The sequence below is a fragment of the Atractosteus spatula genome, chromosome 14 (assembly GCF_055471065.1).
Source record: "Atractosteus spatula isolate fAtrSpa1 chromosome 14, fAtrSpa1.hap1, whole genome shotgun sequence".
Classification (NCBI taxonomy): Eukaryota; Metazoa; Chordata; class Actinopteri; order Semionotiformes; family Lepisosteidae; genus Atractosteus; species Atractosteus spatula.
In genome coordinates this window covers 10,978,097-11,001,462 of record NC_142719.1, presented here as the reverse complement: position 1 = coordinate 11,001,462, position 23,366 = coordinate 10,978,097, and the positions used below count along the sequence as shown (strand labels likewise).

The following is a 23,366-nucleotide window of genomic DNA, read 5'->3' as shown; positions in this document are numbered from 1 at the left end:
GTCCCCAAGTATTTCCTGCTGTCTGCAAAAAAAAAATAAATAACATTGCTAGCATCTTGTCAGGTCAGAGGTGTGGTGGAAGAGGACTTCAGTGTGCTCTGATAAAAGGAATATGTTGTAAACAGCTACTTGGAAGCTCTGCTATCTCTCTCTGCTATATAACATTAAGCTAAATAAATACTAAAGTAGGAAAGGAGAAATGCTACTGGGCTCAAAGTGCTGGCTTTCCCTCCGTATATATATAAAAAAACATTTCTACTGCCAGTGCAAGGAATGCAATAGGGTGAAAATGTGCTGGCATTATCACATATAAGATGTGTGCTGATAATGGCATGCTTCTAGCATTTAAAATATACCCTGGGGTCTCTGCTCTTTTACTGTAAGTACAGTGTTGAAACAAGAGACTTAAATGCCAAATCTCTCTTAAAAATCTTTATAAAACACTGGAACTGTTAGTTCTCATGGGCAGGAGAGGTAGTCAAAGTGGAGTTCTGGTAAAGTATTCCAATACAAACATTCCAGCTCTGTGAATTTGGCAACCCTCTGCACTCCACCTCCCAGAAGGGCACATAACATCCAAGAAGAGCCAAGCCAGTGTCATTCATTAATGCTCCGTCTGTGCTGATGTGTGCCATCAGAGGTGCTTTTGTGCCTTCTTTCTTTCTGACTCTTTTCACTGTTGTAGGGAAGCTGAGTGACGTCACACCCTGGAAAAAGAAGGTGCTATATCTGGGTAATTCAAAAACCTGAGGCACTACTTTCAACAGCACAAACCAGCACAGACAGAGCACAAACAAATGCAAAGGGTTTCTTTGTGCTGTTTGTAGGGAGGCCAACTTCATGGAGCTAAACATCACATACAAGATGTGCACTCAGCACTGACATATGTTGCAAGTAGCTAGTATAAGCACAGATGTCTGTCTAAGTTACACTGGGAGGAGTGTGTAATTAAATATTGAGCCCTGGGAACAGAGCTCACAAATTTTGCTCTGCTCTGTTTGATTAGTTATAATGTAGTCTGGGGCCACATTTCTCAAACCCTCGTCCTCTGACCACCACAGGCCACTAAGCAATGCTAAGCAGTCCCTGCTGTAACCTTAAGTAACATTACTGAATTGCATTCTTGCTATGGACCCAATTCCTCTTAAACAGTCCTTAAAGGAAAAGGACCTCAAGCATGTGGTTCCCCGGTCCAATATAGGTTTGGAAATACTGGTCTAGGGGGTCATGGTGGCAGAGAGGGGGAGCTCATATTTCACTCTATTCTAATTCTAGGAGCACTATACCTGCTGTCTTTTTAGAAGTAAAACACTGTCCAGTAATGTGCATGTGTTGAAGTTAGTCTCCAGTGTGGTCTAAAGGGTGAGGTATAGGAGCTCTGCAATATAAATATCACATACAGCATGTGACCTCAAAATCTGCATACCTTGCAAGCAGCTATTATAAGTGCTGATATCTCTCTCTGCTACATTACATCTAGCAGAGTGCTGCAGCCCAATGAATGCTGGGGCAGGGAGAGAGAGAGAGAGCTCACTTTCTGTCTATTCTGCTACAATACTGACTCTCCATATAGAAAACACTCATATTGCTAGAACACCTGAGCTCAAGCCAAAATGCAGCACGGTCTAAGGGGTGTGGCAGGGATATGGGTTTGTTCTGGGCTCTTGGTGACTTTGTAACTTCTGTGCCAAAGTTTGTTCTTCAGTATCTTCAAATCTGGAGGCAGAGACTTAGCTGTAACCCGGCCTCTGTATCATCACCAGTGTTCCAGGCAGTGCGACAATTTTGCAAGGAAACCAGTCCTTCTCTTTGTCTATCCAGGCATGTTTAAACCCATAAGGCAGCTTATACCTCTGCTCGCAATGGAAAAGGGTCAAAGAGGCAAAGTATGTTTGCAAAACCAATGAATTTTATATTCTTCCTCATATAATGTTATACTCCTACTTTTACAAAGTCACAATGAGGGAAATTACTAAAAAATGTGTTATGAGTTAGTGGAGGGTGGGAGAGTGTAGGTCTTTCCCACTTTATAGCTGGTATGATTAAGAGATGAAGAGGGATCTGGAAAGCATACAAAATCCAAATTTCAACACTCCTTCAGAAGTGCCCTATTTAGAATGCTATAAATATATTATAAAACGTATTAATTCTATGATCTTGAAGGCAAGGGTAAAGACTTGCAATAAAGAGCTCAAAGATTTGCAGTAAAGACACACACAGTCCCTCGCCATTTGATGAGTTCCACTTGGCCTCACTGGAGAGTGCTGAAGGCCTCTTTTCTCTGGAAAAAAAAGATTTTTGTCTGAATAATTCTTCAATACTGTTTTTTCAATAGATTTCAATACATTTTTTCTGATGTCCCTTGCTCCTGAATGTTGATCAACCCCCAACATTTAAAAAAATACCTACATTCTGCAAAGAAACATTTTAAAAAGAAATGAGAAATTTAGACCCAGATCAGGTTTTGCTCAGCCTGCCCAGAGATAATACAGAAATGAGAACCATTTAGGAAAATATCACTGACTTGGACTGATGAACTGGTACAGTTGTACCAGTTGCAGCACATGTGCTGTGCATGGCTAGTGATTGCATCCGTCCATCTAATTTCTAACCACATTATCCAATCCAGGGAAGCCAGAGCCTATCCTGGCATGCAGCATGGACAGGACATCGGATTATCACAAGACACATACAGATGAACACACCAGGGCTTCTTTTCCCAGAAGCCAGTTAACCTACCACTATGTCTTGAGGTGGAAACCCTACCACCTGGAGGGAACCACATGAACACTCCACACATCCAGTACAGCAGCGCAGGAATTGAACCCAGAGTCCCAGCTCTGCAAAGCAGCAATACTGAGTACTGTGCCACCGTGCCGCCCACAAGTGATTACAAGATTAGAAAATCATCTCCAGTCTGTGTAGCATAACAGGAGGCATAATTATTATTGTTCACTCAGCAGGTATACAATATGTCAATCTGCAGCAGCACTGATTCACGCATCAGTGAGTATACAGAGACACCATTGTTTAGTGAATGTGTCTGGACTGTGAATTAGGACACATAACAGTAAGATTGACTGTGAGTGAAGATGCTTTTTAGAGTGTATTTAGGTGATTTGTTCAGGCCAGGGGTGTCTTGATCCTGGACAGCCACATGGGAACTGCTGAACTTTCCAGGACCAGGGATGTTCAAGACCAAGGCCTGACCCTGACCCTCATCACAAAGTCCCTCAGAGTTTTCTATTCTGTCTCATTATGTCATTACTTGGGTTCAATCTGGGAAGCAGATTAGTTCCATTTACTACTGAAGAGCTCAGTAGCTACAATAACCCTGGAGCACTGGAATTGTGTGGTGTTGATCCTGAAAGGTTCCAGTCAAAAATGGTCATTACTGTTTAATAAGGGAACCACAGCTTTCTCCTTAAGTAATAAAATTTTGAAATCATAAATGTTGTCCTGCGCTGAGAGTAATGAGCTCTAGAGTAATGTTTTTATCCCTACTTATGGGCTGTGAATTTAAAGTTTCAGCTCCATTTGTGTCTCACGTCATTTGTAAAAATCAACAAACATTCCCTATTTAAGGACTGCTGTCCTTCGCAAACCTCCAGTTAAGAAAAGTCGAACTACACTGGTCCTGATTTGCCTCTCAATGACAACAATACAAACCACAGTGTGATAACACTTAAGAAAAAGCTGAAATAAGAAAGGTTACAAATTAGGACCTTTGAGCTGTTTCATGGAAGTTTTTAACACATGTTTTCGAGGGATAGTGACAGATAAGCCCATCTCATCCAACTGTTTTACATTGCAAGTCTTACCGACTTGTGCTATATATAAGTCTTGCACACACTTCATCCTGCGTTTTTCATGTTCATCCTAAATCCACCCCATCTCCACCTTTGCATCTCCCCCTTGCTGGGTTCAGCCTCCTCACCTTACGCCCAGGAGGCTACCTCTCAACCAAGAAGGTTAAGCCAAACCTTATTATACTTAAATAATCAAACATTTGCAGAGCATCTGATTCCTGGATGGCGTTATTTCCCGTGAACCTCATGTAATACATATCTTTTTAAATGTGAGAAAAATATCCAAAGCTGAAAAGTGCCCGGTGCTCGTAAACTTGAGTTATTCCGTTTTGATTTTCTCCGTGAAGCACAAGCGTACTGTTCTCTCTCCCTCTGGAGGGCTAATGTTTGAGATGACCAGCGAACCATCTGATAAAATATTAATTGATGCCAAACGAGTGTATATCAGGCCTTATAATTGCATACTGTACGTTTTTGATGGCTCCTAACAGACACGACAGTTACCCAAATTCAAGTCGGCTGCAGCTAGCTATGTAGGGAATGCAGCAGACGCTTTGCCGCAGTGGGTGCCTGCGCTTTCACATTTCTGCTTGTGAGAAGAAGCTGGCCGACATGCTCCTTGCCAGGGCATTGAAACTCGAGCCCCGCCTGGGGCAGTGCTGAGAGAGTATTCTCGGCAGGGCTGCTCAGACAGGCGAAGGGCCAGTCAGCTTTTTCTGCTTTATTGCTGCCTTCTCGCGGGGTAACACAGCCCTCCTGCTTCCTTCCCCACAGCTCCTGAAGCAGACCATCTGCAATGCTGCACGTGTTCCCCTTCACTGAGAAAAAGGGCATTGCTGTGGACCGCTGTCCGCAGCGCAGGTTCGAAGTGATGGGCCAAGCATCGTCCGGTCTTATAGATTCCACCAGGAGATAACTCAGCTCCATTGTCACAGAGCTAATAATAGCTTCCTTTATTCATTGTCTTACATAACACATTCATTCAATATACTGTTATGTCTCAGAGAAAAAACAGCCCTGTGCGGACCCTGCCAAGACCAAGCACTCTTAATGAAGGAAAAAAAGAACCAAGGTGCAATACCTAGCAGGAAAGAGAGGGGACACAAACACTACAGTTACTAGAAGCTCAGCCTCACCGTGCAAATAGTCAAGCAGGTAGCTCATATTTGTCTCACAGATGTCAAAGCATTGTTGTACTTGGGGCAGCAGCGATATCATTTAGAGTTATACTCAGGCCAGTCCCTCTAGAAATATCTATCAGTTATTTTTCCAATAGAAACTCTGTAAGGGAATATACAAGAAGTTAATTTAATGGCCTGCAGGTGACGTGCTAATTTGTGGCAAGTACTATAGTTCCGGTCTCCTTAACAAAATTGAATCCTTTTTGTGAATAATTCAACATGCTGGTTTTGTTATAAAGATTTTTTCTTTCCTTTTTTTTTACTGAAAAAAAATGTAAAAGTGATAACTCAAATACAGTAGACCTTTCAGATGACCTTGTGCCTAGATAAATATGAGGCTTTCTTAGTAGTAAATATGAATGAAAAACTTATTAAATCAGCTCCCTGTTCAACTGATATAATGCTAACTGTGTATTAAAAGATAAACATTCAGAGCAGTCAAAAACCTAACTGCAGTCATTCCCTTGTGACTCAGCTGTCAGCATGCCCTGTTCACTAGCCTTCACATCAAAAGTTAAAAAGATTTTTTTTTTATCTATCACCCTCAGATAGTCTCCCATCACTGTCATACATAAAGCAATCAATTATATTCCTGGACAGTCTGACAAAATCCCAAATTGTATTAATAATGAAACATAGGCTTAAAGACATGAAAATACTCTTTTATATAATTGGGGAATGGATTCTTTAATGTAGGATTGTTGGAGACTACACTCCCTGAAACTCATGTGACTGACCTGTCACGTTTACCAAAAAACAGCCTTTGTAAAAAAACAAAAAGATTGAAGTGTTGCTGACTGAGCAATATCTTTTAATTACTGGTACCCCCTTATCCTAATTGCTTTTAAAGCTCTGTAGGAAATGTGATCACTGTTAATGGATATCCTCCATTACAGTGGTCATATTTTTATTTTAATCTCAGATTACATTCCTATTGTCTGCTGCTATGGTAACCATGCACTTTTTTCCCCTATTTTATTAATTCAGCCAAGGCAGAAGATTGATTAACTGGACTGTTTTTACTGTGGAATGGCCTGCCTGTTGCTTAGCAACAATCTCATTAGTGGGTGGCCAAATTTTGATGTACCTTTTAAAATTTATTCTCAACTGAAACAGCGCACACAACAGTTTTGTGCTGTAATCGAAGCGTAAAATAACAATTATCTGCTTGGCTTGTTTTTTAAGCAGATTTTCAGTGAAGAATTTTTAAGTCTACAGTATTTGTGTGCGTGGTCATTGCTGTTGCATAGAAATCTTTATTTTTAAAGGATGAAAGCCCAGTGCATTTATGACAGAATGATTTAACAAACAATATATTAAAGTACAAGTATTAATGAGTCTCTAAATTGTCCTGTGTGCCCAAGATTCCAGGATTTTTCCAGAATGGTTTGTCTGGACACTTAAACTAGGAATAAGCTAGTAATGAAAACAAATGGAAGTAATGATAAAATTGCATGTGGAAAATTGAATTTGTTACTCTTTTTTTTAAAAAGATGAACAAAAAAGATCCAAATCAAAATGGTGAGACCTGAGAGACCTTTTATACAGGACACTTGCTCAGAAAGATATCTTTTTTATTCCAGTACACTGACTCCCAGATGTACCCTGCTTTAAGGTAACAGAAACAGAATGTTCAAGACTAATGGCAGAGTAGCATATCTCTCTCAGTCTAATCCGAGTTTTAAAGTAATGGTCTGTACAGTACGTGGCTTAGCTGTGGAAGTCGCATATCGCTCACTCAGCCTAAGGTCCTGCTGTAATGTGCCTCCTCTGCACTGTTGACATCAGAAACTGGCACAATGTGTTTTTACTTTGCTTTGTACATGATCGGTTGATTTTTTAATTATTTTGCTTTGCTGGTCCTTGCTCCTTGGGGAGAGGCAGTGTAGTAGTCAAGGACTGGGGAAGTCTTACAGGAGTATGCCTGATACACTCCATTGAAAATACAGTATTCCATATAACCAGCTGCCTATTTTGTATAAACCAATTGAATGAATTGGTATTCTGATCAAACAGTTAGATGGCAGGTTTAACACAACTGTTATATGCTGTTATATGTATTGGAAGGTTTGGGATTTGACTACCCCTGGAGCAGAGGAGTGTTTCTTGAGTAAAAGATCCCAGGAAACAAGAGGAAAGGTTTGGAGTCTGTAATATCAAAGTGAATGCGGTCTTGAAATTGCTAACTGTAGGATGTGTGGACCTACCGTTATATACACATTATTTTATAACTAACAGTAGAAATTATTCTACTAATTTAGTCAGCAAGCCTTGCAGCGCTGGAGTTATAGGTTCAATTCCTGGAGTGCCATCTGTGTGGAGTTTGTGCAGGATTCTTCTGGGTGCTCCTGTTTTCTCCCACTGTCCAAAGTCCTATACTGGTAGGTTATAGGCGGAGCGGTAGCTCTGTGGCTAAGGATCTGCGCCTGTGCCTGGAAAGTTGCTGGTTCAAATCCCGCAGCTGGCAGAGGAATCCTACTCTGTTGGGCCCCTGAGCAAGGCCCTTAACCCCAACTGCTCCAGGGGTGCCGTACAATGGCTGACCCTGTGCTCTGACCCCAAGCTTCTCTCCTTGTCTGTGTCTCATGGAGAAAAGCTGGGGTATGCGAAAAGATGAATTCCTAATGTAAGAAATTGTATAGGGCTAATAAAGAAACATTATCATTATTATTATTTGGCTTCTGGTTCTGGTAAGATTTGTAAAAGCACATTAACTTCTCCTAATTAAGCAACTGATTGATCCAGTTATTCACAGCTCAGTTTTAAAAAAATCAAGTTCAAATAAGAGGGAGCTCTTGTAAAGAGTGTCTCCCCAATCAGAAAAGGCAAAGCTTTTTTAGGAAGCAAGTGATCAAAACACAGGGGCACCAGCTATCAGAAACTCTGAGTATTCTAGAAAAAAGAGAAGTGAAAAAGCTTGTTTTGAAATATGTTTTTTTTTTACCAACAAGGAGAGGTATCAAATAGAATTTTTCCTCTTTGTTTATAGTGTTTATCCTGATATGATATTTTTAAAGCTCACGCAACGCACCAAATGGGCTGTCAGCTGTCCTGCACAGTGTGAAATATGCTGTATCAATCACCCCCCCCCCCCCCAAACTCCCAGTTTTGGGAAGTGGGCTCAAACACGCACATATCCTTAGCCACCCTTTAATCTTGTTACTGTCCATTTCTCTCCTGTTACTTTCTGCCACTTCTGGGCAGAACAGCTACAAAAACGTCATCCGAGGTCTGCTTCCACGTCAGGGAGCTCGCAGTTGGAAAGACAACCCTGATGGGGCTGATAGCTCTGAGCGCTCTGAGAGAAGAGCAGGCACACCCCCGGAGACAAGCCACTTGACGTCAAGGCCTTGTTGCTACGGGCAACGTGTGGAAGGGATGGAGGCGGAAGAGTGCTGGAGCTGGGAGGGAAGGGGGGAGGTAAGGAGGTGGATGGGGAGGGCTGACCGCTGAGGTGGAGAGAGAGGTAGAGAAAAACAATTGCTTTTTTTTTTTGGAAAAGTAAGCAGTTCTCGCACCGAGCACCGGGAGTGAGGGGGAAAGCAGGAAAGGGGGCGGGACTCAGAGAGGAAGGCAGCCACTCGGCAGGCGATGTAGTCATCGACCAGGCAGCCAATCGCAGGCAGAAACACAGTCCCCGAGCTGCTGTGAATCTCTTATTAATGAATGAAGCAGGAGTAGGAGCAGGCTGTGCTCTCCTTCCCATCTGAGGAGATCTAAACAAGCTACTCACCAGCTCTGCTCAGTCTCTGACCATGAAGGGACACTGCCAAGAAATGGAGAGCCAAGGACCCAAGCCCAGAGCCTCTGCCACGCGCCGCTCCATCTCCCTGGGGGACTTCAAGCGCGTGGCTACCCTGCCAAAGTCCGAGCCCCCGTCAGCGTCCGTCACTGCCCCGTCCTCCAAGCTGGTGACTCCCAGCTGCAGCATGGAGTTTGAGGCGGCCCGCCGGAGGCTTCTGGAGGTGGAGGAGCGTCAGCGGGTCATCCTGGAGATGGAGAGCAGGCTGCAGGAGCTCCATGACATCTTTGTGCAGTCCGAACAGGAGGTGGTGGAACACGGGGAGCTGGTGGCCCGCATTTCTGGCGCCGCCCAGCAGGGGGAGCTCTATGCCGCAGAGAACTGCCGCAGCCTGAAGAAGAAGACCCTCAAGTTCAAGAAGCACCGACCTACCATCGTCTTTGCCTCCATGTTAGGTCTCAGGACCTGTCTACCTTTGCCTGTAAAGTTCAAGTAGGCCCTGTTGCCATGGTGACCTCCACTAGAACTGTGCCTGGATTGCCTTTAGCTCTTTGAACTCTCTTCACCCATAAAACTGGGTTTGCTTTCTAAATGCCAGTAAATATTTGCCCCGCATTCAAAGCCCAACAAATCCTTTTTTTCTCTCTCAACTCTTCAGACCAAAACTTTTGAGACTCCTCTCGGCGGATAAGGAAAAGTATCTTTTTTTGTCCTTTTTTTTTAACATCCCTGTTTTTCAGTTACAACAGGAAAGGACATGTCAGAGCCTGCTGCTGTTTTCCTGGAGACTTTGGCTCCAGGGATACGTGCAACGCTCAGCTGTAAGGTAACGGTCTTCAGTTCTAGTTTGCAGGTTATGTAAAAAATTAGCGTTGCATAACCATGAGAGGTCAGTCACTGCTGAGGTAAAGGGTTTGATTTCCCAAACCTGCTAATGACACTAGAAGGGCTATGCTGTAATCTTATGTAACAGCACCGGACAGTGAGAGCATCTGAGCTGTTAATTCCCTTAGACAGATGTGTATTACAACATGCCTGTGTTTGTAATGGGGGGGGGTTTTGACACACTTACAGTACCTATCAGTGCGAGTCTTGTGTGGGAATTGGCTTTAAGCTGGATCCGAGGGCTGGATCCTCTGCCCTTCTCTGCAAGCAGGCTCAGATTTCGCTATCCAGACATTGTGGAGAGGGGAATAGGACTGTCAGTGGAGATCAAACAATCCACTTTGTATCTCTCCATCATGATCTTGAAAGGCACTGCTGCAATCTTTCCACAAACAGGCTTAACAACACACCTTCAGAAAGAGACCCTCAGTTATATCTAAAGGTGGTGTACTGTATATCTTCACTGAGCAGATTGCGTACATTAGATTGACTAAAGATTTTGACCAATTTAATCTGCTATTACATCTAACAGAATGTTGTTTGTTTCCAGGTTTTGTCAAACTATCAAGTTGGCTCTGTCTCCTAACTGATATTTCTGGAAAACGCTGCTAGACAGGACTAAAGATTTTTTTCTTGCAAGTTTCTGTACTGTTCTCAGGAGGTAAATTGTACTGGATCTCAGTAGATCCTAGATATCAATATCTTTTTGTCGTAACTTTGTCGAGAACAATCCAATTTGCAGATCATATTTACAGGAGAAAAAAAGTGAAAATGCATGCTACTTATGTATACCAATGCAAAATTACTAGAAAAATCAATTTCCAAATAGAATTATTTGAACTTGACTTGGGGTGTGCAGGTCCTTATACGACCACAAAAGTAGCAGTTATGGTCTTGTCTGGCTAAATCGTAAAAACACAGCTTCATGTATCTTCCACAAAAGATGTGAGAATAAAAAGTTTCTACAGAAATTAAGGTATTAATTGATTTGGGTAGGCAGTAAGGTAGTGAGGAGATGTGTTGCATCCAGTTTTATAGCTTTTAAAGCAAAGCACTGGTTATCCAAGTTCCTCTGTATTGTTATTATTCTCAAATTCATTTAAATACTATATTCATATAAATACTATACTGAAACTTTCAATCAATGACAGTAAAGAATCCGTGTACAAGAAGCTTTTTAATTATTTACTATAACAGTACATTAGACCAGGGGTCCCCACTCTGGTTCCTCAGGGACTGCTGTCCAGCAGGTGTTATAGGTCTCTTTAAATCTCCATCTTCTTAAGACGAGTAAAGGCTTCCTTGTCCAGTTAAGCAAACAATGAGTTCAATTTGATAATTGAGAGCTTCATGCGGATTTCATGTGGAAATTTAATGTGGAAAGAAAACCAAGGAATTCAGGGCAGCTGATTCCAGAAACTCACACTGGAGTAGACTGGAAGTTTCATTATTTGATTTTTCCTACTCTACACCTATAATGCTGTAAAGATTCTAAGTAATGGGTTAATGTGTGGGGTATTTGTTGTTATATTTTTATGATACAGTACATAGATGAGAAAATAGCGTTTTTTTAATCCCAGTTGCTCATTGTAACATTGTAAGAAAAGCTACCACTTGTCCTTGAAAATGTTCTTTAAAACTGGGTTACTTGCAGGTTTATTTTCTCAGAATAAGGTCGTTACTGCTTTTCTCAGAGGTACGCAGCAGCCAGCACGCGGTCCCAAAATACAATGTCCTCATTTCTGGTTCTACCTCCTGCCTTTGGGAGGAATCTTGTGATCATTTGTCCTAATTCTTTAGCAGTTCTTCAGAGTTTAGTATCAGCACCTAGTGACAGAGAGTAAATAAAAGTGTTGCGACAAAGACTTGCAAAGCAGACCTCTCTCTAAGGGAGGCTCAGAATTCACAGCGGACGTCTTAACACATAACGGGAAATGTGTGCTGAAGAAAGAGGAGTATAGAAAAAAATCTTATGCAAAAAAGGGAAAAACGGGCCTGAATGTAAGCATGATGCACTTCATGTAGTCTCACAAAAGCTATTTTCCACCCATATTCTAAAGTATTTATTTGCAAAGTCTGCATGTTCTCATGTGTGTAAGGCTTTTCACTTGTTTCTCCAGTTTTCTCCCTCTTTCTGAAAACAGACTGGTTAGGTTTGAGTAACTACTCGAAATTGTTCGTTTCTCTGTGACCCTGAAGTGGACTGGCATTCCAGAAAGAAAACCCCACCTTAAATGGTATTCTTCTGGGAAAGGATCCATGTAGCCATGTTGCAGGCAGCCTCCACTGGATCAGTGATGCCCTGATAAAAGATGGATGCAGAAAGGTGGACTGTAGGAATACAGTGGATTGCGTTATAGAATGATTCTATACAACTGAATGAAAAATGTGGTGAAGAGAACATATTGCTTAAAGAAGGCAGAAATTTTCATTCAAGTCATAACTTTAAATGGAGTTTTTATTATGTAGTTTTAGCTTGTTTTACTGAGTGACACGTAAAGGGGTGTAGTTAAAAACGTGAGAGTTTTTTTTTAGTTTTTTATTTTTTTTATAGCTAATGCACAACAGAGGGCTCATAAGCATCTATTTCTCAAAGTTAACATAGCTAGTTTTGTTTCACTTGGCCAGTTAGAGCGAATGATTTGTTTTTCTAAGTGCCAGAAATTGAGGAACCAAACAGAAACAAGATCATACTTCCTCTGCTTCCTTGCGAAAGACCCTAGAGAATGGGGCTCCTCCATTACTGCTTGAGTGAATTGATTCTCTTTCTATAATGGCGAGGGGCAACATTTAGCCACCAAAGCCAGGCAACATTTGCTTTTTAACTAAGCATCTATGCATTTCTTTGTTGAAACCAGTAAAACAACAAGACACCCCGTTACTCTCAGGATTCAAATCAATTTATAACAGCTTTATACATGTGCATTTTGGGCTCTAGCCAGCAGATAAATGCATAAATGCTAATGTAACAGACTGCTAAAAGGGCTGGAGTATGGCTTTGATATGTAGTTGTGCCACTAATTCTGCACTGGTTCTTTTGCTTTGTGAAATTCTTCAATGTAGCAATTATCAACACCAATCATGCTTCCTCCGTGACTCCAAGAGACGTAAAATCTTTGGAGAGGTGCTTTCAAACATTTTCCTCAGTCAAGCACTTGTGTGGGATGGACACAGTACTGCATGTAGGCTGGAGTGCTGCTTCAGTGAGTCACTGACACCAGCACGTTGCACGCAAGGGAACACAGTGGAGGTGTACTTAAAGAGCTTCCTATTCGATCACGTTATTGACTCTTAGCGCTGAGGAGGGCGGAGGAAGATCAAATCAATCGGAACGTGCATCTTTGTACCACTGTGCTTTGCAGATCTGCCTCATCATACCTGTATTCTAATTCGCCACTGCTTTCTGCAGCACTCACTACCAAATCCCTTAGCCCCAAGCAGCAAATGTTCATATCGTTACTACAATCTATCCAGTGCAGCTTACCTCATTCCGCTACTCCAAATTCTCACAGTAGAATAACGTACAATGCAGAGAAAGAACTCTTGCTGTATTTTCAGGTATTCTAATATTTGTGATTGCAGACTCAAACAGGGGAAATACACTAACATGCTCTTCAGCTGACATGCCTGTTTGTTCAGAACTAAAATGCCTCTCTAAAAAGCCTTCTAGTTCTAGTTAAAGAAATCAGACTTGGAGAGAAGGCTTTTTCTTCTTTTTTTACCAGGTGTGAGTGGAGTTGGGAGACACCCCCACACTTCCTCAGACTATCCTCTTGGCTGCCGATTCAATTTTGTTCAGGAAAACGCATCGTCCGACCATCTTGTGAGAAAAGAATCCTAAATTTTGAGCTGCATGTGAGAAAGCAGTGCCTAACAGTGTAACCGACCACTGCAGCTAAAGAATTCTGCCACCGCAGATATTAAAATTTTATATCAGTGAAACTTTGCCAATATTTTGAAACGGCAAAGTCAAATAACATATTCTTTTTCTGGACCTACCATACACTCAGCTAAGATACTTGCTATGCCAAAGTTGGCTCTTCAGCTGCCTTGCTATAGAGTTGGAGACATGATGCAGTAACTGTTGGTGGAACAATTAAGTCATAACTGAAACAATTTTAGTTGTTTCCAAATAGCACTCTGTGCTCTGATTCTTTAAGCACTCCAATCACCTGGAACAGAATGCTGGATGTTTCTCAACAGGCAGTCCACAACTGTCCCACTTTTCCTGCGTGAGCTCCTGTGATAGAGGGTGTGAGGAAAGTTATGGCATGTGGGACTGAACAAGACTGAAATCTGTGGAATGATCCCACTGACATTATAAGCACCTTTTACACTTATTTGTCTTCAGCATTTCCACTGTATACTGTAGCAACAAGTCTTCAAAGGGCACTGAAACTCTCTCTGGGCAAGGTTGGCATTGCAAAATGAAATACGCCTTCAGCAAGAAATTTTTTTTTAAAAAGCTATTGTTTCATAGAGCACCAGTTCTTAGCTGTTCTTGGGCCTTAGCAAATTTAACAGAAGTGGAATGTAGTATCCATTTACAACAGAGAATCAGCACCTGCACCTGGAGATTCTCTTAATTCTGAGGATTATGGCATTTGGTTTCCTGACCACTGGAAGGTAGCTATAGTCCTGAAGGATCTTTTTAAATTATTGTGTGTCTAAATCCAGGGAGCAGTGCCAAATTTGAGCAATTCACTCCATGGTCGGTGTGGTAGGAGCTGAGCTGGTCCTTTAAGCCCTGAAGCAGTGCCACACAGAAAAAGGACTCGACTGGCTTTACAACTTCTTGCAGGTGTGCAAAATGACGTTTAGTATTGGTAATTCCAGGCTGGCAATGCATTGGCTCTGCTATTGGAGCATCAGAAACCTAGCAACACCTCAGCAGAGATCTCACACTAGTAAGAGGGTGTTTGGCACGTTTCTGAGCCTGAAACAAACAGAAAAACTCCAGAGACCATCGTTCTAGCTGGATATAATCCACACAGAGTACACTGGAGTAGCCTAGCTTCAATGCTTCTGCTTTACCTCCGTATCCCTGCCAGATAAAACAAGCCGTCTTTGAATTATTAAACTGGTGTTCTGCTCAGAAAATACAAAAGTAAAAAACCTGGTGTACTAGCTATTGTATTTTCCTATACTCCCAGTTGACTGTTGGACACCTTTACTTTACAGTGGTAAAATCCAGCCAAATTGTGCTGTAGTCACTCCTGCTTGAGTCATGTTATAGATTATGACTCTTCTGTTGTGTTACTTATGTGCTTCAGTGCAGATCTCTCACAGTTGCTTCAGGCTCAATACGACAGTGGATTTTTTTTTTTTCCCATTCCACAATAATCTGAGAATTTCAGTTCGAAATCACAATAGAAAAATAAGTCAGGGAGCTAAAGAGAGATTCACTTAGTTAAAGTGCTTTTCTGGAGCACTGGGCAAGTTCATATGCACTGCAGCTTATACAGTACGTTACTGGTTCAAGTGTGGGCTATTCCATCAGTCAACTGTGATCCAGCTCATCCAGTGACCTGACAGTACAATATTAGTGCAGTACAATGAAGGCCAAAGGGTTTCAGTCAGCCAGTGTTGCCTATGTGACAGTGACCTGCCATGAATTGCAGTGCTGTATCTTCCATCTGATGCTGACCCTGTACAACAAAACAATAGAGGCTCACTCTTGGATATTTTTTTTTTACCCACTCAATTTATAATCACCTTTACAAGTCACATCATATTAAGGCAACCAACTGCTTCTTAAAGTCTCAACAGAGAGCAACAACTCCTGCACAGCAAGAAGTGAAGGAGAAAGGGCAGCCATGCTCCCCCAGTCCAGCACTTAAACCATTTGTCTTTTGACACACTGTGAACTCCATGGCAGCTGACAGGAGAAACAGCACTGAGTGGTGGTGCAGTAGGTCTCTCACAGACATCACAGGCATCCAGGAAGTTGCAGTAATCTGGGTTTCAGCATGGGAACCCTTGACTGACCAATCAACCTGACCCCCCACTGACCTTCTGACAGATCTGCACAGCTACCTGCAGAGCCGTGGTCACAGGCCGTGTCTGTCTCCTCAGGTTTAAGGATGCAAACATCACAAAGAGCCACTAAAGACAAATGTGGGGAAGAAAAAATGCTGAGTGATGGGTGAGGGTTTCATAGGAACATCTAAAGGCTCTTAAATCATTAAGTGCTTACTATTGAATCTAGATTTCTAAGATAAATCAGACTGAGATTCTAAGGTAAACATATAAAAAATTTCATGTGTCTGTTTAGGGATCTTTTATGAATGAACTAAACTAAATCTTAGCATTAAAAAAATGCTCCAACTATATACTAACTTAACCAAGCTTAGGAATCTTTAGATGCTGATGTATTGCTGATCATTTGTGATGTTCATTATAATGCCTTACTCATTGTTTTTTTTTACTGAATGGTGTAGTCTTTAAAATGCACTTCAAATTCCTAGAATGACTAGTGCAACCACATCTTTATCACTCTAAACAGGAATGCAGCTGCACTGTATTTACTTTGTACTGTACCTTTTTTTCCTTTCTTCACTATGTAAAAAACACTTTCCCAAAGAAATGTGGGCCCACAAGCAGTACGAATGTACATTTAAGTTTTTGTTGACCGTGCACAAACTTCAGACTTTGGTATTTTTTAAGAGACACAGAAAGGCACAGCTGTTAATTACTTTTAATAAACTACAGGAATGTTTTTGAGTGAAGTGTCATGATTCCCCAACCACTTGTAACCCTCTACCAGCACATGACTGTGTTGTTTGCCGAAAAAGATGTGAGGCATGTAAACTTTAACCATTTAACATGAGAATGCTGTAGCACTGTAAGAAGAAGTTTGCCTATTAGATTGACTACATTTCTCCCAGAACTATATGGCAACAAGTGGAAATATACATTGAACACCCTGCCGTCAATAATACAACTACTGGACACCAGGAAGACCAAGAACATAACAGCCTGTCTCTGCAAACCAGCTACTGCCACCCCAGCTGTCCCTGGAAAGGATTTAACATTAGATTTGTTGTAAAGCCTTCCAGACATCAGTCTCCACAGAGGAAACACCACCAACTAACTCCTGCTAACTAGAAAGGATCAAGAACATCAACATGGAGTCATGCTTTGGAGAGAGATGGCTCAAACTGTTGAACAAATGTCTCCTTTCATAAAAAGGCTGCTGGGTGTGTTTTGTGGGACGATGTATATGCATTTCCTTTTGATTTGTGGTTGTACCCAATGTGGATTCATCTCAATGTCAATCTCAACCTCTGGCCGCACAAAGATGAATGTACACTGAGCAGAATGTCTGTATGAGGTTTTAATTGTGAAATAAAGGTTATCTGAGAAGAGCAGCTTTGCCTGATGGTTTATCCAATCTGTTTATGTGCACTGCCCCTCACAGCCTGTTAAAAGTGACTTGGAAGATCAAGCCAGGAAGAAATGCAGTTAAGTAGAAAAGGATCGAGATCGGAAAGTGCTGTGCTGCATTTACACGTCCCTGAGCTACTTAGATTAAATTTCTTGAATAGAAAGGGACCCTTTTGTCACTTTGCTATTGTTAATTGGTTTTGTTTTCATCCATCCATTCCTAAATTTATGCTACCAATTGTCAGCACTGCTCACTGTTGGTAGTACATGTATAATTGAAAAATTGACCCTTTCTTGCATCTTTACCTTCATAAAATGTTATTAGTACTATTCATAACATTCCTTTTCATCACAATGTAATCACATATTGGAGGTGACTGACTTCATCCACCACCCACCGGAGCGACACACAGCAGCCGGCATAGCAGATCAGGGGAAGAAGTGGGAAATCGATTCACAATTGAATTAAAGGAGAATATTAGGGAGGCCATATCACACAAGCACAGAGTGGAATTTAACCAGGGTGCCAGGTTAACACCCCTACAGTTCTGAATAGTGCCCTGGCATCACGCAAAGTACTCAGGAACACTTTTTAAAATGTCAGCTATAGAAATTCCAGTCTAGAGGCCAAGCTGTCTCTCAAATGGTCCACCGAAAGGAGAGCTAAAGTAACACCACCAGTTCTCAAGCCGCTGGTAAGCAAGAGGGTTGCTGCTATGTGTGAACAAATTCATACCAACCACACACCAGAGGTGCTCAGGTGTGTTTCTACTGGGGAAATTTCAACAGCCCAAACTCCACTCTGAGCAAAAAGCCTTAACTGGTTGTGATTTTAGAGCAGGAAAAAGGGGGAAAACAGCAAAGGCTAACCACCATCTGCTCATTTTTCGAGATGCAGAAAAACCTCCTCCTTCAAAATCCAGTCCCTGGTGTTTCCGAGGCCTACCTCAGCCCCAAGAGTCAAGCCTTGAGCAGCAAAGATGTGAAAGCTCTCTGAGGGGAAGGCTGAACATCTTCCCATAAACAAGTTGTAAAAGATTAAAACAGCCCCTGTTGTTTTTCCAGTGGACACACATGAGCTAAAAGAGGTGCCAAAGATGTGTGTTGAGAAGGAAAATGATTCAGAACTCCTCCTTCATAGGTCCCCACCTATAGTCTAACAAAGACCAGAGTGAAATCATTCTTTGACGTACCATCTATGAATACCACTCCCAAAATTAAACTTCATGCATTATATTTCTTGTTTGTATTAAATGTGCAAGGTGTGAAAAAAAGGGACAGACAGGGCAGACAGACACAAACATACTCACAGCAGGGCCTATTTCCCTAGAAGCCTATTAACTTACCAGTATGTATTTGGAGGAAACCTGAGCACCCAGAGGAAACCCACACAAACATGTGGAGAACATAACTCTAAACAGACAGTTCTAGACACCCAAGCTCTAGAATTGAACCCAAGGCCCCATCTCTGAAGGCAACAATGCTAACTGTGCCACTGTGCCATCCTTAAGAAGACTAATCAGGGGTTATTTAGTCACATAAAACCATTGTGTTGATACAGAAATTTCTTAATTGTACAAGTAGCACTGGACCACAAGTGTTCATCATGAACTGAAGTGCACTGAGGTATACTCTATTAATAGAGAACAACGTAGCACAATCTACAGTTCTCTCACACAGAGGAGTGTCAATACAGTTTTGTGGCCCCATGAGACATGGAGGTTGGTCTTTTTTTATGGTATTATCTCAAAACGAAACTAGCAGTGACCTGCACAACTTATGGTCAGCAACTGTCTGTAATTTAAAACAGTTATTCATCCAGTGTCTTCCAAATCAAGGTCAACAGGGGCTCTTTGCCGAGAGGGAATATCCATTAGGAGCCATTAAAATGAGGGAATTGAAAAGGATAATGAGACCATTTTTTCTGTAAAACATTCTAATCCGCCCTTACAGATGTCTTTACTGCTAATCCAGCTCAGGAGACAGTGCCTAGTCAAATCCATGGATTTATATTGAAATTCTGGTGTAGGTATATATGTGTCGGATATGGGAGGGGGTATTTTACACAGGACTCAGTGTGTCTATTTCATCTGGATTCTAGTTTTTCCCCAAAGACCAGAGTTTTCGTTTGCTCACAAGTGCTGGTGTGTTTTGCCCAATGTATTACTGCTGTCCAACACAAGAGGACAAAGTCTACAGTACGATCTCTGGCTTGTCGGAGAACAAACCTATTTTACAGGTACAGTACACCTTTGTAAAAAACAAAGTTTGATTAAATTTGAAAAGTGTCAGATCAAGGTATGCTGCAAAAAATGATCAAGAGAGCTCACAAAAAGGGGGAAGTACAGCAATTAAAAACAAAATACAAAGATTAACAAGATATTTCGGCAGTCCTTAAAAACACCACATTTTACCGCATGTTATGAAAGTAACACAACATCATGTATTTCTTCTTAGGTTATGCCACAAGGTTGATAACTTTCCTTACACCTGACCACAGACACCCCATGGCCACCAACAATTTCACAATTACGCCTCTGTGACTGCAGGCCAACATATTGTCTTTCCATTTTACGGGACTAAGTTTAGAAATACAGTTGAACTTCAAGTTGTCTTCAGGCCATGAGCATTACTATGCTGAGACATATTCCCACAGATCTCAGGAAGTGTTATTGGATTTAAACCACTTTACTGAGGTGCCCAGCTCTGACTACAAAAACATTTTTACTAAACATTAAAATGTCCTTTTAAAGCTGCTTTTAAATATTTTAGATCAATGGCGAAGGGCTGTAGACAAGGAGCCCTTTTATGCATCATTATCCATTTATTCCATTTAATAATGCATAAGCAGTAATTACAATGTACATCATTAGCAGTCCTTTCTGTCTTATTGGGATAATAGCTCAATATTATCCAAGGACCCGAGTCAGAAAGGTTCGCATGACCACCGTGCACCATGCTTTCCAGGAGGTGTTACAACATTGGCCCCTACTACTCAACAACATTTTCTTTAGTTTAAGTTATTGGTAAATTGAATTGACTGCACCCAACTACCCCTCCACAAAATCAATGCTATTGATTCCAGCATGATAATCTGCCATCTCCTTAAGAACATCCCTAAGTCAGCACATGAAAAGCCAAGATGGTTATATTAACCTGGGATCCATACACACAAAATTCACATTTGAGGAATATCTGCTGAAAGACCGGTGACTAAAAGATGGTTGTTTGACATAAGAATATCCATTAGTCAGATCTAAATTGACCTTTTTTGTCTTCTCTTGTAACAGTTTGCTTAGATTTATTTCTGCTCTATTACAATGCAGGATTTTAAAAATAAACTAGACAAAAAGAGGAAGGCACTCAGCTTAGCTTTCCACCCACGCGCTACCAATATGAGCTCATCATGACCGGTCCTGAAATAATGGCACATCAACAAACGTGGGAGAGTGGACTGTGTAATAAAATTATGTGCAAATCCATAACTATTTCTCATTGCTTTCTTTCATCTTAGAAGGAAGGTATTTCTTAAGGCTTGAGGCTTTTTAGTATTCCCATCATTCTGGCAAAACAGAATTTTGAATCATCAATAATTTTTAGGACACTGAATCATCATCAGACGAATCTGAATAATTTTTCATGTCTCATATTATGGTATCAAACCTAACATCAGCACACGGGGGAGAATGAGGAAATGCAGATAGGCTCCTCTGACCTGTGCACCTTTAAGCCTTTCCTCTCTGAATATGATCTAAGCATCACAAACATGTAGAGTAATTTTCAAACCCCAATGGAAAAGATGAGTGTCCCTCTCTAGCACCACAAACGTGCTGGTGCTGAGGTGGACACAGCCAGACCACTGGCTGACTATTCCCAACCTGTCCTGGAAGGTACCTGGCCAATTGTGTGCTGCCACTTGGGGAATTCAGGTCACAGTTGGCTAATAATATGCCGCAGATTTGAACCCGGGATCATAATCACTAAAGTGTCTAAAGGATGGTTGTTTGACCATTAGAATATCCATTTGTCAGATCTAAATTCTTTTTTTTTGTCTTCTCTTGTAACAGGTACTGTACCTCTCCCCGGAGTTTGCTTAGATTTCTTTACTGCTCTATCAGAACAGGATTTTAAAAATAAACTAGTAACTGCAGTTACTAGATTAGACTACATCAACCAGCATTTTGGGGAGTGCCTTTCCTGTTTGAGTCACACAGGAGGCCCCAGATTGTCTCATCTTAAGACAATTTCCAGTTTCAATAAATAGAACAAGTCATCTCATACCCCTGGGTCTGAGAGGTAGATTTTATTTCAATGCATAGAACTGCACAGCATTAACGGGAATCTGGCAGTTAAGAAATCAATATATATCTGAAAATGTGAGCGAAGGTAATAATATCTAAGTGTCCTTAAGTGCCTGAACTGAAGTTTCCTATCAAATTGGACTAGGAGATTACAACAGCAGAACTTATCCTAAAGACCAATTAAAAAAAGGGAATTTAAACTTTTTGGCATTACAATCTTTCAATTTTTGATTCCCTTGCAACCCATCTCCATTCCTCTCAGGACTAGTCTCTTAGAAAAGCAGTGTTAAGACCTGGTGTCTAGTACATTTAAATTAAATGAAAGATCTTTGGAAAACAGTCTTGCCTCGCAGGTGTGAAACAGATACCAAACATTAAAAAAGAATTCCTGAAAAAGTGTTCCCAAAAGGACACTAAACCAGGGACTTCAGCACTTCCGGTCCTTGTAACTCTCTGCAAGACAACAGACATGGTCTTATTGCCAGTCCCTCACTGCATGCCAAGCAGTTTGTGTCTTTCTAGTCTATTTTAAGGATGTATAAGCACTCGTAGGCTGAAACACCTACTATGGAATATGAAATGTAGAGTTTATCCAAGCTTGTTGGCGTATTTCTTTTCTGTGAAGCATAATTATTTCATTACCAATGGATAGAATGCAAAACTGTAACATTTATGTTTTTTATTGATCCACACAGCAGCGATTATAATTCTATTACTGCGTGATTTTGTTGCAGTTATAAAACAGGGTGGTGGTTAGTGCTGCCGGCTCACACCTCCTGTGCTCAGATCTAGCCTTGGGTAAATCTATCTGCCCAGAGTCCGCATGTTCTCCTCGTGTTTGCAATTTTTCTTCAGTTTTATCCAGGCACTTCAGTTTCCTACCACTCTTAAAGACAGACAGATTTTGTTTGGTCACTCTAAAGCAGCGGTTGTCAGTCCTGGTGCAGGAGGATCCCTGTTATCTGCTTACTTTTGATCCAAGTGGACCCTTAATCACTGGTGCCTGTAACTGATCTGACTTTCTGCCCTCAGTCCTTGGTTTAAAAAATACCCTAAAGAGCATTATTTCCAACAAAAACAGGCCACAGCCTCTCTTTATTTTGCTAATAAGAATTTGTACCCTTATTGCTGGCTAAACATCAATCACGCTTTAGGTGATTAACTCAAGATGAACAGACAAAGGTGGAAATGACTTTGTATCTGTAAAGCAGTCTCTCCCCTTCAGCTTAAGTCCAACTGGTAATGTTTTAGCTAGCACCATCTGACCGAGTATAACCAATTAGAAATCTCATTGAGGTTTTTAAGAACAGGAAAGAATTTTCAAAAAGTAAATTGACTCAACTGGTAATGATGAGTAAAAGTCACAGGGGTCCTCCAGAAGCAGGACTGAGACCCACTCCTGTCCACAGTCTTGCCATCCAGGCAGAGTACAATTTGTGCTCTCAGTACAGACATATGCATTATACACCTAGCATGGTCTTCATCCTACTGTGACCCTCAAAATATGAACCAGCTTTCTGGTTCAAACAGGGAACTTGCCAGCTGAGCTAAAGGAGACCTCCCCCAGCCCAGGCAGCCGAGATCCCTATTATATGCAGGAGTATATTCGTTACAAAGGGAATCCTGCAATCTGTCTCTGAAGCCCTCTAGTCATTTGGTTCCTCAAACCAAACAAAATTTGAGCCTAAAACCATTGACAAAATTCTTCTTCTTCAAAAATGTGTTTACTAAAGTTAAATTTTCAATCAGCTACAAACATGCTATAAAATGCTATTGAAAGGAGAATTCATTTCAGGCTAGTATAGGGTGTGGGTTACGAGAACCATTAAATGTTCTCTCCAGTTATACATGTAGTTGCACATTAAATGAAAAAATGAAAAGAGTTTACCCAGTAGAACAGGATTTCTTACAACTTTTCATCTGACTCAGTTTTTGAGTACTTTCACAAAATGGTACATTATTCAACATCTGCATCCAAAAGTGTCTGAAAACAAAGTTGCAGATGAGAGCAAATTACAGCTCTTCCTAAAGTCCCCTTGGGGGACAAAAATCCATTACTGAG

At 41.3% G+C, this 23,366-nt stretch overlaps 1 protein-coding gene across 1 annotated transcript; it reads left to right on the top strand.

Annotated features, from left to right (window-relative positions):
- Positions 1–8,745: 8,745 nt before the first annotated feature.
- Positions 8,746–9,228, top strand: trnp1 (TMF1 regulated nuclear protein 1). The gene has a single exon (XM_088931521.1). It carries the CDS (start codon positions 8,746–8,748, stop codon positions 9,226–9,228), a length of 483 nt encoding a protein of 160 aa, XP_088787647.1.
- The last annotated feature ends 14,138 nt before the right edge of the window (positions 9,229–23,366 follow it).

Bases quoted from the DNA above. Each gene is read 5' to 3' on its own strand.
- trnp1 (XM_088931521.1), top strand. From the start codon at position 8,746: ATGAAGGGACACTGCCAAGAAATGGAGAGCCAAGGACCCAAGCCCAGA.